The sequence below is a fragment of the Elephas maximus genome, chromosome 2 (genome assembly GCF_024166365.1).
Source record: "Elephas maximus indicus isolate mEleMax1 chromosome 2, mEleMax1 primary haplotype, whole genome shotgun sequence".
Taxonomy (NCBI): domain Eukaryota; kingdom Metazoa; phylum Chordata; class Mammalia; order Proboscidea; family Elephantidae; genus Elephas; species Elephas maximus.
This window is the reverse complement of record NC_064820.1, coordinates 147,871,910-147,886,605: the sequence shown is the minus strand read 5'-3', so window position 1 is coordinate 147,886,605 and position 14,696 is coordinate 147,871,910. Positions and strand designations below refer to the sequence as shown.

General features: G+C 50.1%; 1 protein-coding gene and 1 pseudogene across 5 annotated transcripts in view; both read left to right on the top strand.

The window, feature by feature from the left end:
• LOC126069982 (core histone macro-H2A.1) overlaps positions 1 to 6,056 on the top strand; it is a 75,671-nt gene extending 69,615 nt beyond the window's left edge. For all 5 annotated transcript variants that reach the window (XM_049873694.1, XM_049873697.1, XM_049873699.1 and 2 more), the window contains exon 9: positions 5,277 to 6,056. In XM_049873694.1, the coding sequence (XP_049729651.1) occupies positions 5,277 to 5,442 (166 nt within the window). In that variant the 3' untranslated portion in view covers positions 5,443 to 6,056. The remainder of the gene's footprint in view (positions 1 to 5,276) is intronic.
• LOC126069983 (60S ribosomal protein L17-like) lies at positions 3,514 to 5,265 on the top strand (annotated as a pseudogene).
• Positions 6,057 to 14,696: the final 8,640 nt, after the last annotated feature.

Below are 14,696 nucleotides of genomic sequence, written 5' to 3'. Positions count from 1 at the left end.
TACCGACCTTTTGGTAGCAGCCGTAGCACTTAACCACTACGCCACCAGGGTTTCCTGGATGAGCAAAGGTGTTTGATTTTTAGGAGCTCCCAGTTATCTAGTTTTTCTTCCGCATTGTTAGTAATGTTTTGTGTACTGTTTATGCCATGTATTAGGGCTCCTAACGTTGTCCCTATTTTTTCTTCTATGATCTTTAACATTTTAGATTTTATATTTAGGTCTTTGATCTTTTTTGAGTTCGTTTTTGTGCATGGTGTGAGGTATGGGTCTTGTTTCATTTTTTTGCAGAGGGATATCCAGTTATGCCAGCACCATTTGTTAAAGAGACTGTCTTTTCCCCCATTTAACTGATTTGGGGCCTTTGTCAAATATCAACTGCTCATATGTGGATGGATTTATGTCTGGATTCTCAATTCTGTTCCATTGGTCTATGTATCTGTTGTTATACCAGTACTAGGCTGTTTTGACTACTGTGGCAGTATAATAGCTTCTAAAATCAGGTTGAGTGAGGCCTCCCACTTTGTTCTTCTTTTTCAGTAATGCTTTACTTATCACAGGCCCCTTTCCCTTCTGTATGAAGTTGGTGATTTTTTTCTCCATCTCATTAAAAAATGTCTTTGGGATTTGGATGGGAATTGCATTAAATCTAAAGATCGCTACAAACAGACTTTTTAACTTGGAGACTAGAAAGCATTTTGGGTCCCCACCTGAAAACTTGAGGAAAACCATCACCTCTTTCTTCTTGGCAGTCTGCGTGGTCCAGAGTGACCAAGACCCCATGGCCTGGTTTCTTCTTTAGGCTGTGGTTACCTAGGAAAGAGGATGGGCTTGTCAGCAAGAGGTTTTCCTGGAAACAGATCCAGATCCATGTTCACCCAACTGCAACCTTGGTGGACAAGGCCAGGTACATTCTGGCAGAACAGCCTGCACTCTACTGCCAGTAGGGATGCAAGTGTGATCCAAATGGTTTTCATGGGCTAATTGCATTGGGCGCATCTGACCCAAGCCATGGTCTTTTCAGTCACCTCATATGCATGCAAAAGTTGGATAGTAAAAAAGGATGGCCAGAAAAGAATTGATGTGTTCAAACTGTAGTGTTGGCAAAGAATATTGAATATACTGTGAACTGCCAAAAGAACGAACAAATCACTCTTAGAAGAAATACAACCAGAATGTTCTTTGGAAGCATGGATGGCAAATCTTTAACTCACTTACTTTGGACATGTCATCAGGAAAGACCAATCTCTAGAAAAGGACATCATGTTTGATAAAGTAGAGGGCCAACAAAAATGAGGGAAACCCTCTATAAGGTGGACTGACAGAACAGCTACAACAATGGACTCAAACATATCAAGGAGCATAAGGATGGCACAGGACCTGGCACCATTTCATTCTGTTACACGTAAGGTTGCCACGAGTCAGAGCCAACTCAACAGTAACCAACAACGTACAGATACCGGCACTGAGGTCTAAATCTTTTGATCGCTGTCTTTCTCTCTCACCTGCAGGTTCTTAACCGTTAGTGCCTCTCCGCAAGCTCAGATGGTAAAGTCAGTGCTGGCTGCATGGAGAACAGTGGCTCTGAAAGTGTGGGCCCCAGACTGCTGGACCAGAGTCAGGGCTGAGCCAGCAGTCAGTGTGACAAGCCCCTTGTGATTCTGATAGAGGCTGAAGTTTGAACACTAGTGATGTAGAGGAACAGGGAAGAACATTCCCTCACTGAAAGTCACACACCCTCTTTTAGGGGTCCAGATAGAAGAACCAAGAGCTTTGGGAGAGGGTCTGTCAGAAAGCAGTGGACACAGGCAGGAGTGGCAGGCACATTTTTGAGGTCTTACAGTCAGCAAGGGCAAAGGGGCCAGGGTGCACACTGCACCACACCACGTCCCACCCGGCATCAGCCTGGCATCTGTAATGCTGAAGACATAGTAACCTGTGGCAATTCGAGCAGCTAAAGAAGCCCTGCACCAGGGCCAGCTCCTGCAGGGCAGGGGAAACAGGAGTGGGTGGGACCATGGCCATCAGACCACATAAGAGATGGCAGCTCAGGGAAGTCTCACAGGCTCGCCCCTCAGCCAGGGCTTTGAATCCCTGCTGAGAATTTGCATTTCCACCCTACACCAAAAGGTCCTTAACCAGCAGCATTAGCGTTGCCTGGGAACTTGTTAGAAATGCAAATTCTCAACAGGGCTTTGAACCCTATTCAAAGCTCTGCTCTCAGCCCAGCTCTCCTGTGCAGGTGTGAGGCAGGCAGACAGGCAGGAGGGTGCCCTCACTGAGGGAGCTTGGAGCCAGTGGGGCATGGTCTTGGGCTTCACATGCAAAGAACGCTGCTTCTCACAGCCCGTCTCAGCCACCTTCAGGTCAGGCCCACCGTCAGCTCTGCTCGATCTCCCAGGCCCTGGAGCTCCCTTGGCCCAAGTGCGGGCTGTGTCCATCTGTGGGCTGGGCCCCTGTCCTGCCGCAGCCACCGGACGTGCCCCACTCCTGCCCACCTGACCACTTGCTGCCTCCTCAGGCTTTTCTCATCAGGGATGAAATTAATGGGGCCATTGTAATCTGATCAATCCTTCTAGCAGCAGCTGTATTTACAGCAGAAAAATGAACATTCGTTCTTTGTGAGACACTCAAAATGGGCCCTTATTCCAGTGACCCTGTGACCTTGTGCCTGCACACAAAAGCAGACCTGGTCCCCCCTCTCAGGGGAAGGTCCAGGTGGAGGGAAGGCAGCCCTGCCACCCCACACTTCCCCCAGTGGATATGAGTTCTGCTCCCTATGGGACTCACCTGTGCACACTCCCTTGGGTACATGCCTACCAGGGAGACAGCCACAAAAACTGGAAGGCCAAGTTAACACCTTCAAGCAGTTCCTAAGGTGTGTCTTGTTCTAAGTTACCTATCCCCTGTGCTCCTCAGTCCTGGAAAAATAGTCAAGGCCACTGTGTCAGGTATGATAAGAAAAGCTTATTGCCAGACTGAGCTTTCTGGTCCAAGGATGTGGATGGGTGTGAGGGGAAAGGCCTGCCACATGCAGTCTCATCCCTGTCCTCTCCCTGCAAACCCTTCTTCCTGTACTGCCCCTCACCCACCTGTTGGTCACTCTGCCCGATCCGGTGGGACGCAGAGCCACCAGGATTTCCTCAGGAGGAAGCCGTGCATACCCTGCTCAGAATGTCTCTGAAGCTCTCTGCTCAGCCCCTGAGCCGCCTTCCTCATCAACAGTGTCCTGTGCGCTGCCTGCTTGGTGGGTTCTCTGTGTGGCTGAGGAGGAGCAGCCTGTGTGTGAAGGAACCCTGACCCCGGTTCACCGCACTAGTCACATGCTGGCTTCTCCACACAGGCTAGGGAACGCCCGTGGTGACATCCCTTTGTTCTCTAAAAATGAGCTCCATTTCTGAAGTATCCAGAAGTTACTAGGGGTCTGTCTTCTAGATGAGTGAAGCCATGTTTGATCAAAAACAAGTCACAGGAATGGTTTTCAGCTGTGGCTCTGAAATGCTCTACGTTGACAACAATGGGAGAAGTGTGGCTGTCCAAGGACCGGGGACACATTCAAAACCCACAGACATGGTCTTCCCGTAAGAGACCCAAAAACCTCCACAAAATCATGTAAATCAAGAGGTTCAAATCTTCAGGTCTATTTTAAGAACACCCATGAAACTGCCCAGGCCATCAAGGGTATGCATATCCGAAAAGCCACCAAGTATCTGAAAGATGTCACTTCACAGAAGCAACGTGTGCTGTTCCAACATTATGGTGGAGTTGGTAGGTGTGCCCAGGCCAGACCGTGGGGTTGCATACCGGGTTGGTGATCTAAAAGAGTGCTGAATCTTTGCTGCACACGCCTCAAAATGCAGACAGTAATGCTGAATTTAAGGGCCTAAAGTAGATTCTCTGTCATTGAGCACATCCAGGTGAACAAAGCCTCCGAGATGTCGCACGTACAGAGCTCATGGTCAGATTAACCCGTACGTGAGCTCTCCTGCCATGCCATGTATGATCCGTACTGAGAAGGAACAGATTGTTCCTAAACCGGAAGAGAAGGTCACACAGAAGAAAAAGATACCCCAGAAGAAACTAAAGAAACAAAACTTACGGCTCGGGAATAAATTCAGCTTAAAACTCAAATAAAAGTTTAAAAAAAAAACAAAAAACCTACAAACTGTAGTGAGTGAGGAGCACCACAAGAAACCTCAGGTGTCTGAAAACTTCTCCCCAGCAGCAGGAGCCCGAGCTGTGGGGTGGGCCAGCACCTCAGTGACCAACTATAGATCTGCCAAATAAAGAAATCCCAATGAGAGCTGGCCCCAAGCCCTTACCCTCAGTACCCTTAAGTGTGAAATGGGACCAGTAAGGGATTTAAGCCCAGGGCCCTGACTCCAAAGCCCATGTTATTCCCACCATACAGGCAAGTCGCCATGCTGACGGCCATCCCCCTCTCCCTCAACCAGGTCATCTGGCCATGCACACATGGTGTGGACCAGGAGCACCTTGGCGCCCAGGCAAAGGAGTACCAGTTTTCCTGTCCTGATTTCAGATTCTTGCTTAAGTTCTGAGTCCTGAAAATGTTGCCATGCAATAGTTACTTTAAACAGAAATGTATAGGAACTCTAGTAAAATTGGCCTGGAGAATTGGATGACAGCCACTGAGATGAACAGACCACTTGACCCAGAGTTTTCCCCTGCACCGTGGCTCCCCAGTGCCCTGGCCTTTGGGCTGGCACAGCTGGTGTGTGTTGTGGTGGATTCCTGGCCATCAGCCCCTGCACTCATGAAATCTGGAGGCCACTATGAAATTTGTAGGCCCCTCCGCTTTCATGGATGGAGGTCATTGCCTTCCTGGAGAGCCACCCCCTGGGAGTGTCTCAGCCTGGGCTGGGTGTCAGGCACCATGCTGGTGTCCATGAGGTTGGGAAAAAACATGTGGGAGCCTGTGCTGCCCTTGTGGGGCTTCAAGCACACCACACACCACAAACACACACCTCCTGTCTGGTCACCTTTCAGAAAATTTCCTGGTGCGCCTCCTTTCTCTGAAGGCACGTTCTCCCCCAGCTTGTAGTTTTCTGCCCACTTGTCTGTGCCTGCACCTGGCAGGGACTGGGTTTTCTCACGCCTGTACTGAGCAGCCACTGGCCCAATACAGCTCATGGAACATGACCCAGCATGAGGCCACTGCCGCACAGAAGGCCTGGGGGTGGGGGGAGTGACCCGGGGCAAGTAAGTCCCACAGCTACCGTGGCCTGCTAGCTGCTGAGAGCTTGTGTTCTCTCCTGCAGGAACGGTTTTCCAAAGCAGACAGCAGCTCAGCTGATTCTGAAAGCCATCTCCAGTTACTTCGTCTCAACAATGGCCTCTTCAATCAAAACAGTGTATTTTGTGCTTTTCGACAGTGAGAGTATAGGCATCTACGTGCAGGAAATGGCCAAGCTGGACGCCAACTAGGCAGAGGAACTACAGAGCCAGCCCACATCGCGTCCCCTGCCTCCCATTTGAAAGAAAGAAAGAAAAAAAAAAATCCCTTCACTCCTGGGAGGCGGGAACCCTTTCATTTTCAATTTTGCTCATCTAGGGAAAATAAGGTTTTGGTTTTCAGTTTGTTTTTGACCTTCTAAAATGTTTTTATGTTAGCACTGATAGTTGGCATTACTGTTGTTAAGCACTGTGTTCCAGACCGTGTCTGACTTTAGTGTAACCTAGGAGATTTTATAGTTTTATTTTAATGAAAAACCCTGATTGGTGCAGAACAGTGGGAAGAGCAGTGTCTTTCACATGTGGCAGAATCCAGGAAGCCCCATTTTGTAACTGTGTGTTGTGGTGCTTTATTGTACACCCAGTGGCATTCTTTTTACTATAATGTTCTTTTTTTTTTTTTTTTTTCCTCAAGAAGAAAAGAAAAGTCATGAATTTGCAGCAGACCTAACTGTTTTTTTTGGTTATCGTCTTAATGATGTATTTGGAAAGGAAAGATTTAAAAGACAGAACAGAACCTGTTGTCCTTAATTATATTTGCAATTTGGAATTTGTGTGAATTGATTTAGTAAAATGTTAAACTGTTACTGTGACTGCTGTGTTTCAAGTTATTGTGCCTGTGAGTCCTAAGTCTGGGGGTGAGGGGCCTGGCTGGTGCCCACTGCAGCCTGGGTGGGTGGTGTTATCTTCAGTCCTCTAGTGGTTTGTAGAAGGTGTTGATGAAAAACCCCCTCCTTCCATCCTTGTACCACTTGGGTTAGCATGTTATCCCCACTTCACAGATGATGAAGCAGACATGCCCAAAGCCACACAGGTGGCAAGTGACAGAGCTGGTACTCCAGCCCAGGTCTTCAGACTCTGAGCCCAGGTCTCTCCTAATGCCCTCTGCTCCTGACAGTCTCTTCATGGCTGGGCCTGGGTGCCTCTGGGCTGCTTGCCAGAAGAAGCTGAAGAGGCCTTGAGCCCTCTGCTGGGGCTTTGTTGGGCCTATTGTCCCTGCAGGCCAGAAAAGAGGGGTGCCAGGAGCTTTCCAAGGGCAAGCTGCCACCACCCAGGTCCCCAGGATGTGCTACCAACTTCTACATGCCTTCTCACAGCTGAGGGTGTTTAGGGATCTAGTTTATTTAGAAAGATCCCAGATGGACCAGAGTAGCTAAAAATACATTAGCAAAACAGACACTTTTTGCTTCAAAGGACATTTTGCCAAAAACACAGAAGACTGCTTCCACTTCTTAAAAAGAAAAGTACCTACTTCTAAAGCAGACTAACCAGGAAGAAACAGCAGTACCCTGCTTATCATGGATGAATGTCAAAGGTCATTTTTCCTTTCCATACTCTGCCTAATGAAATAGAAACAGGGTACGAAACTATCATGTGGCTGATCTCTTTTTCACCAAAAAGGCAGACTACTAACTCAAACCTGATAACTTCCAAGTTTCTTCTAAATACATTATTAAGACTTTTAAATTTCTTTTTCCAAGATCTTTGCTGGGTTTAGATTATGAATTACTATTTCTTCATTCGAGTTTGACCAAAAAGAGAGAAAAGGTTTAGCAGTTGTCTTTTCAAGAATATGTATTTTACAGTGATAACACTTCATATAAGACATCTGCAGACTCCCAAGAGCATTGTCTATAGGTAGGATCTGCAGTGACCCAAGGAGGGTGATGAGAAATAAACAGTGGCTGTCAGTGAAAACGAGCCCTGGTGGTGCCATAGTTAAGAGCTCGGCTGTTTAGTAAAAGGTTAGCAGTTCGGATCCACCAGCTGTTCCTTGTAAACCCTATGGGGCAGTTCTACTCAGCACTGTAGGGTTGCTATGAGTCAGAATCGACTCAATGGCAACCGTTTTTTTTTTTTTTTTTTATCAGTGAAAATGGGGGGAAACCTCAATGAAATGACTGACACAATAGCACAACAATGGAATCAAACATATCGAAGATCATGGAGATGGCACAGGAGTGAACAGCATTTTCTTCTGTTATAATAAGGTCACTATGGGTTGGAGCCAAATCCATGGCAAGTAACAACATTGCTAGTTGTAATACACTGTGTTTAGTCATTTATGGGCATCGTTTTGCTTTATTCTTGCAATGATCCTATAGGACAGGCTCTGCTATTAGGTCCATTTTACAGCTGAGAACACTGAGGCTGGGAGAAGTAGCTTGCCTATGGTCACACTGCTAATAAGTGACCAGATCCAAATCCACAGATACTGATCACTGTGATATAGGGTACCTGATGGCACCCTCTAATATTAAAAAACAAGAGTCCATTTGGCCTCGATGGTATTTCTAATTTGGAGGCAGAAGCACAGATGAAAATATAAATGGAAACAAGGTTTAAATGGCTTCCCAATGAATCTTAATTCCTTAACTTTGGAGAAGGAACACCACGGAACTAAATTCTGTATTTTGCAAAGATCCTCCACTAGATGTCGCTAAAAGGATTGGGAAGAAAATAGAGGAGGGGCAGCCAGTTTCTCCTTCCTTGTGATGGCACAAAAGAATAAATTGCATTTGTCAGGGTTTGCATGAATTATTTACCATAATCACCTAAACGTTTCTAAAATTTCAATAATCCAAAGTGCATCGTGCCCTGAGATGTGGCTTCATTGAAGGAAATACTTTTCAATGAAACTAAAAGAAAGGGAGCCAATAAACCACCTGGGATTCCCATCATCTCTAAACCACCCAGTTAGTTTTTAAAACTGGGATCAGAAACTGTTTTCTGATGTCAGCCTCATGTTTAGAGGGGGATGAAAAAGCTTATTACTATAAAAAATTGGTGCAACTGCAAGGAGCCTCCTGAAATGCACACATGCCTCTATTCAAAAGACAAGTTTGCAGTTAGTAAAATTTACCAGAAATGAAATTATTTTGTGAGGGGAGAAGTCCAGCAGTTCCTAGAGAGGTAAGTGGTATTCCCCAGGCCTCCCCTTCACTGTAAGCTGTGTCGGAGCCAGACTCGAAGCAAGTGCTATGGAGCAGAGCCACCTCATTACCCACTGTCACTGTGCCTGAGTGTCCCCCCTCCCCAAGTCCATGCCACCCTGGGATGGACGGGACACTAAGCAGACAAAGCCCCTCCCCCTTGTTTCTGAGGAAACAATCCTTGCTCTTAGTAGCAGGGCTCTGCCCTGAATTATCCAGATGATTTCCTCAGCTCTCCACCACGAGCCTTTTTAAATGACTGTCTGAGAACTAACAACTCCATGGCTCCAGCTGGGACTAAAGTGACAATAGTAACTACAAAGCCTGTGTGTGTACATGTGCACACACACACATCGGCCCTCTGCATACATCATTTCATTTACTTCTCATCACAACCTCATGAGGTAAGTAATACCATCCCTGTGTTACAATGAGGGACACAGAGGAGTGAAGCATATTCTCCAAGGTCACACAGCTATGAATGGTGGAGCTGGGATTTGAGCCCAGCTCTGTCTGACTCTACAACCAGAGCTCTCCCCACTCCCGTGGAGCTGGGCCCTCCTTTGGTATCCACCCAACATTCTGTTCTCCGGTTGGAAAGGGCTTCTTGCCTGTTCACAGACAGGTCCTGTGTGGCCAGCCCTGGAGGATTAAACAGAAGCTGTTGTGATAGACAAATAGAAATGTGTATTTAAGGAAATCTAGTGGCCAACAAGGATTCATTGAGTGCTCACAGTGAATGACACCTCAGAATGGGTGCCTCTGACAAAAGCGTTGCCTCTCCCCAGTGGAGGGGGGAACCCACAGAGAAGCGCCTGCTGAACAGGCTTGGGGCTCAGAGGAGGGAATATTCTGCTCACCAGCTCAGAGGACTCAGGGAAGGTTTCTTGAAGCAGATAACCTCCAGCTGGACTTCATTGGAGGGGTTAGAATTTTCTAGGCCAAAAGAACAAGGTGATAGGTGGCAAGGTGGCAGATGGGCTGCTCCCCCCAGCCCCAGTGGGGGTGGAGGGTTGTTACCCATGGTCCCTCTACTGAGAGCCCCTCAGGACAGAACCACTTCAGCCCTGGCCTCTGCTGCTAGCCGCTCCCCTCCCCCCGCCACCCCCACCCCCCCCCCCCCCGCCGCATTTGGAGCTATCCATCCATGGACTTGTTTATCTGACAGAATTCCTCCCTCACATTCAGGGTCAGGTGGCTGTATTTGGTCACAGCTGCAGTTAGCCCTGACAGAAAAGCTGGCTTACACTAAGGCAAAAAGAGAGCGAGAGATAGGCAGTCTTCTCTGTTTCTCATGGGTCACGTCACTCCCCTCCCGTTGCACACACACACACACACATGCACACACTCTCCCAGGGTGCCCATGGCTGTTGGTGCTCCCCAGTGCCAGCCTTTCTCAGGAGGGTAGAAGCCTCGAGGGAGCCAGTCAGTGCTGGGCAGGCTTTCTTCTCACTTCTGTTTGTCACTGAGGCTGTGTCATCAGGCACCTGAGTGGTCTGGCTTCCCTCTCATGGGGCAACGGTATGTGTGGGAGGGTGGGGAGTGCTTGGATGATTTTTTTCATTAGCAACTGAGGTGTTTAATTTTCCCTGCTAGGCGCCACAGGCCAGCGTTATCTTGGGAGCTGGCCTTGGTGCCGCCTTAGAGCAATCCACCTGAAGGCGCTGGGGAGGGAGGAGGGTCCCGGGCCACTCCCAGCCAAGAAGAAAGGGAAACGCTCAATGGCAAGGGTGAGGCCACCTTTTCTTTGGGTTTTCTTCTATTTATAACCGAGCCTGTTGTGTTTGCTTCTGGGGGCCCTGATATCAAAATAATATCACATGACCCTCCTGACAGGCAAGGCAATAAAACTGCCCATTAATCCCCAGCCCCCATCACCGCCCCTCCATGCTGCTTGGCAAAGGTGTGTAAATAGATTGGCCTTTCCCTGACCCCTAAAGCCCAACCCAGGCTGGCTGCTTTGTCAAACTCAGAGAATGAGCGTCTGAGAAAGTCTCCCCATAGAAAGCACTTCCCTCCTCACTCCCTCATCCCACACCAATGTGACCGTGCGCACGCACACACGTACACGCACACTGTTGTACACACCCAGACTTGCATGCTTACACACTCAACATTCTCACACTCACACTTGTACACCTGCATACACACGCTGGCACATTTTCACACACATTACTCACATGCACACTCACACACATTCACATATGCATTCACTCACTCACCTACATTCACATAGGGAAACTCCAGAGACCTTCTGTGTCAGCAGAGCACAGAGCTAAGAGACATGCAGAAAAACATGCTGAGACCCTGAGGTCTCTGCCTCTTGCAAAACATAACTGGAATTTCTCTGCGAAGTGGCCCTCCCTGGCCTGTTTGACCCTGAGATGACGAGAACTGTGTACAGATCTTCTGCTCACAGCCACCTTGACAGCATTTAGACCTCCCCACCCCCAGGGTCTGCCAGGAGCCAGATGCCCTCAGCGGAAGCAGCAGTCGCAGTGCCATTAGGACAGAGCTCACTTGTCTGTGAGGATGTCCCCAAAGTACATGTGTCAGGTAATGTGCTCACTGTGGAATAAGCCCTCTGATTGCCCCTGTGGGCAGAGCAGAAAGTGGCCCAGTGTCACAAGTTCAAGGTCACTGCCTCAGCTTTAGGTTGATGGTCACACTTTAGGGAGGGCAAAAACCTCAGAGAGTCCAAGAGCAACACCCTTTAAATCTTCTTGTCTCCAAAGCTCTAAAACCAGAGTGACAATCACAGTGTGGAATAACCAGAGGCCCGAAGGGCCCCAGTGGCAGCAGGTCCCCACCAGCTCCCTCCCACCCTGAGCCCTTGGGCAGGCGACTTTGATCCAAACTTTGATCGGTTGTTATGTCGCCTCCCCAGCCCCACCCAGCCTTCCCATGGATGAGCCTGGCTTCCTTTGAGACAGGTGATGGCGCCTCCCTTGCTGACCACCACACGGTGGGCCCAGGTCGAGATCCAGGCGCAACCCTCTTGACCCAGGTGCCTGTGCACTCCCCTTGCCAGGCTATCTGGGAAACCCGATATTTCTGTACCTTGAAACGACAAGGCTTCCTAAGCTTAAGAGAATAAATTAAAGTTGAGTTCAAGTAGGCTCAGCTGTGGCGGATGGGCAAATTGATTTGCTTCCCATCTGGGAGATTAAATTCCACTGCCCAAAAATGGCAGCGGGGTAATGAGCTGTCAGTCAAACAGTGCAAAGCCAGGGCCGGACGCATAATTGAAACCTGGCAGCTCCTCGTTAGGTCCCACGAAGGTGCTGGCTGCAAACTCCCGCCTTGAGGAGTTCCCCTGAAGCCCAGGAGAGAACCTCCTCAGAGCGGCCAGTGCTTTTTTCCACAGGGAAACGCACCTTGCACAAGGGCTGGGCTAATCTTAAGGAACTTCCACTTAACCCAAAGTGCTCATAACGTATTCATCAACAACCATGGACAGCCTCGCCAGGATTGAATTACCAGCAAATCCAAACAACTGGAAGTGTGGTGCCTATTTCCACTGAGATTACACCCAAGGGACACAGCTTCCCATGGGCCTGAGGGCCAAAACCCTCCTGTGCCTCCTCAGGCATTTCCCCAGTCACCCCAGGGCTTCTCGAAGGGCAGCACCCCCAAAACCATCACCCCACCCCACTCAGCCCTTTGCAGCATATAAAACACGTGTGCAGATTCAATCCCCCAGCACTCTGGGCTGATAGTACCAGTGTCTGCATTTTAGAGATAAGGCCCATAGAAGTTCAGAAGCTGCCATCTAACGTCTAACTGGGTCCAGGAATGGAGAGACGCTGTCCACCCCTCCAGCCTGCCCTCATACTTTGCCACCAGCACCTTCTCTACCGCACTCTGTTACAGGCCGCTTAGATCTCAGTTTCAGATCTCTGCACATGCCTCAGCCCAGAACACAGCACTGCCTCCCGTATCTGTAAACCTCCTCAATCCTGCAGGTCTCTCCTCTTAGACATCCCCTCTGTCTCCTCCAGAAAGCATTCCCTGACCCTACGGCCTGGGTTCAGTGCTTTCTCCGTGAGCCCTGCACCCCCACCAGTCACAGCAGTCTGCATGCTGGACACTTGTCATGTGCTTACATGGCTGTGAGCTCTGCTCATCCACACTCGTTCCCTGAGCCCTCTGGCCAAGTCCTGTACTAGGGCTCCAGGGTCATGGAGGTGAGAAAGACGCAGGTGACCCTGCCCTCTGCTGCTTGGTGCCTCGCCCAGAAGGCATGGGCCCAGTAGGGGTTCTGCCACGGTGACTGCCTGAATGATTGGTCAGGCTGAGCCTGCCAGGGTCTCAAAGGCCAGTCACCAGGCAGAATGCCTGACTCAGAGAAGGCAGGCAGAAGGTTGAGGGGAACACGGGCTTCTCTTCATGCCCACCTTGAAGACATTCCTGACCCTCCAGCCCTTGGAAGTTAGCCCAGGGTTAGCTGCGAGCTGCCCACCACCACAAGGCACATGGTGGCTTTAGAGAGAAGCCTGATGTTGGCACTAGGTCCCAGCTCAGCATCCTCTTGCCACATCCACTAACCACAGCCTAGTCACATGGCATTTGGGCCTTCTACTTTCCCTGGCTTCTGACTTGAAAAGGGAGTGACATAGGACCTCTCTGGCTAGATGCTAAATCCACATTATCAATAAACAGGGGAAGCACTGACACTGCTTTGCAGGAAAGACTATGAGCTACTACAGCCAGAGAGGTCCTGTCTGCAGGCTAGTGAGCTTGGGTGTATATATTTTACAGACACGAGTATTGGCCACAGGGCAGGTGTCCTTAGTGGGTCACTAGCTGCATGTCCTGGTGACCCTACACACACACCGGAGTCAGGAAGCTTCTCCTCACAGCCCCATAGATGGACCAGGTCCCACTGCCAGCTCAGTCCAAGGCCCTAAGCCTGGGTCCTGGTACTGTCAGGCTCCTACACCAGTAAAGGGGCTTCTGATCACAAGCACAGGCCCAGTGGACCTGTGGGTCTCTGACAATCCCCTGACAGGCCATGTGCTGCCCCCTGACGCCCAGAGGCAGAATCACCATGGCAGCAGGGCCTTCAAGATCTGATAGTGAGACTCAGAGGTATCTGCCACCTCCATTCTCAGGTGGAAAACAACAGAACAACACAGCCGAGGTGTGCCTGCACACTGAGAATAGCAGTGGTGTGAGCACTGTGTCGATAGACTAAGGAGTGCTAGCATGCATTATCCCCTCAAGTCCTCCTACAACCCTGCAAAGTGGACGGTATCCTTTCCAGGTGAGGGAGCTGGGATCAGAGAAGTGAAGAAACTTGCCCAGGCTACACAGCAGGAACCTGGTGGAACCAGGATGCAAAGCTGTGAATGGGTAACCCTGAAGCCCATGCTCTCATTCATTCTGGAATGCTGCTTCCCAATGACTTTGAAAGGTATATTATCCCATTTTACAGATAAGGAGAAATGAGAAGAGGAGAGGATCAGCACCTGGTTCAAGGCCACAGTGTTAGTAAGAGGAGGAGGCCAGGCCTGCATGCCTTGGGGTCCCCAGGGCTCATGCTTCCTCCTGAGCCTCCTGGGTAGAGACCCGCCTCCAGCAAAGCCTTAACACAGAACCTGCCTGAGCTCTGCTCCTCCACAGAGTGGGGTCCTGGGCCGAGGCCTTCCAGTAATTAGTGGGCTCTCGTTAAGACCCAGTCGCGCCGTTCTCGGGCCAGGGCTTGTTTTTGTTCCCATGCGTGGGCCCTGGCAGGAAGGCCAGGCGCACGTGCACAGCCCCATAAATCCAGCCAGCATCGCTCATTACAACGTTCCGCTTCACAACTCCGCCAGCCCCAGCCCAAGCGGCTTCGCTGGGCAGGCGGGCCTCTCTGCAGCCGGGCTCGGCTGCCCCGAGCTGGAGCTGCCCGTAGCCTCAGACATGAGCTCATCCAGAGCACGGCGTGTGAGGAAGTGGCCGGGCGGCGCACTCTGCAGCCGGGGGACAATGTGCCTATTAAGGCCTGTCAGCCCCCCACCACCCCACGCTGCCCCGCCCCGCTGAGGCAGGACCACCCCACTCTCCGCCCTGCCCAAACTCCGGAGGACCACGCTTCTTGAAGCCAAATCATGAGGCTGTGGTCCCATTGTGTCCAGTCCACTCGGTGAGTGGCTGCAGGAGGTCAAAGCAAGGCAGGGTGGATTTGTGGGGCGTGGGGTGGGAGAGGTGGGCTCAGAGACAGAAAGCCCCTGAGCACCGTCCTGCCCGCCCAGTGGACTGGCAACTCCCTGTGGATCTTGGGCTGGCCACTGACACCTCTCAGCCTCCATT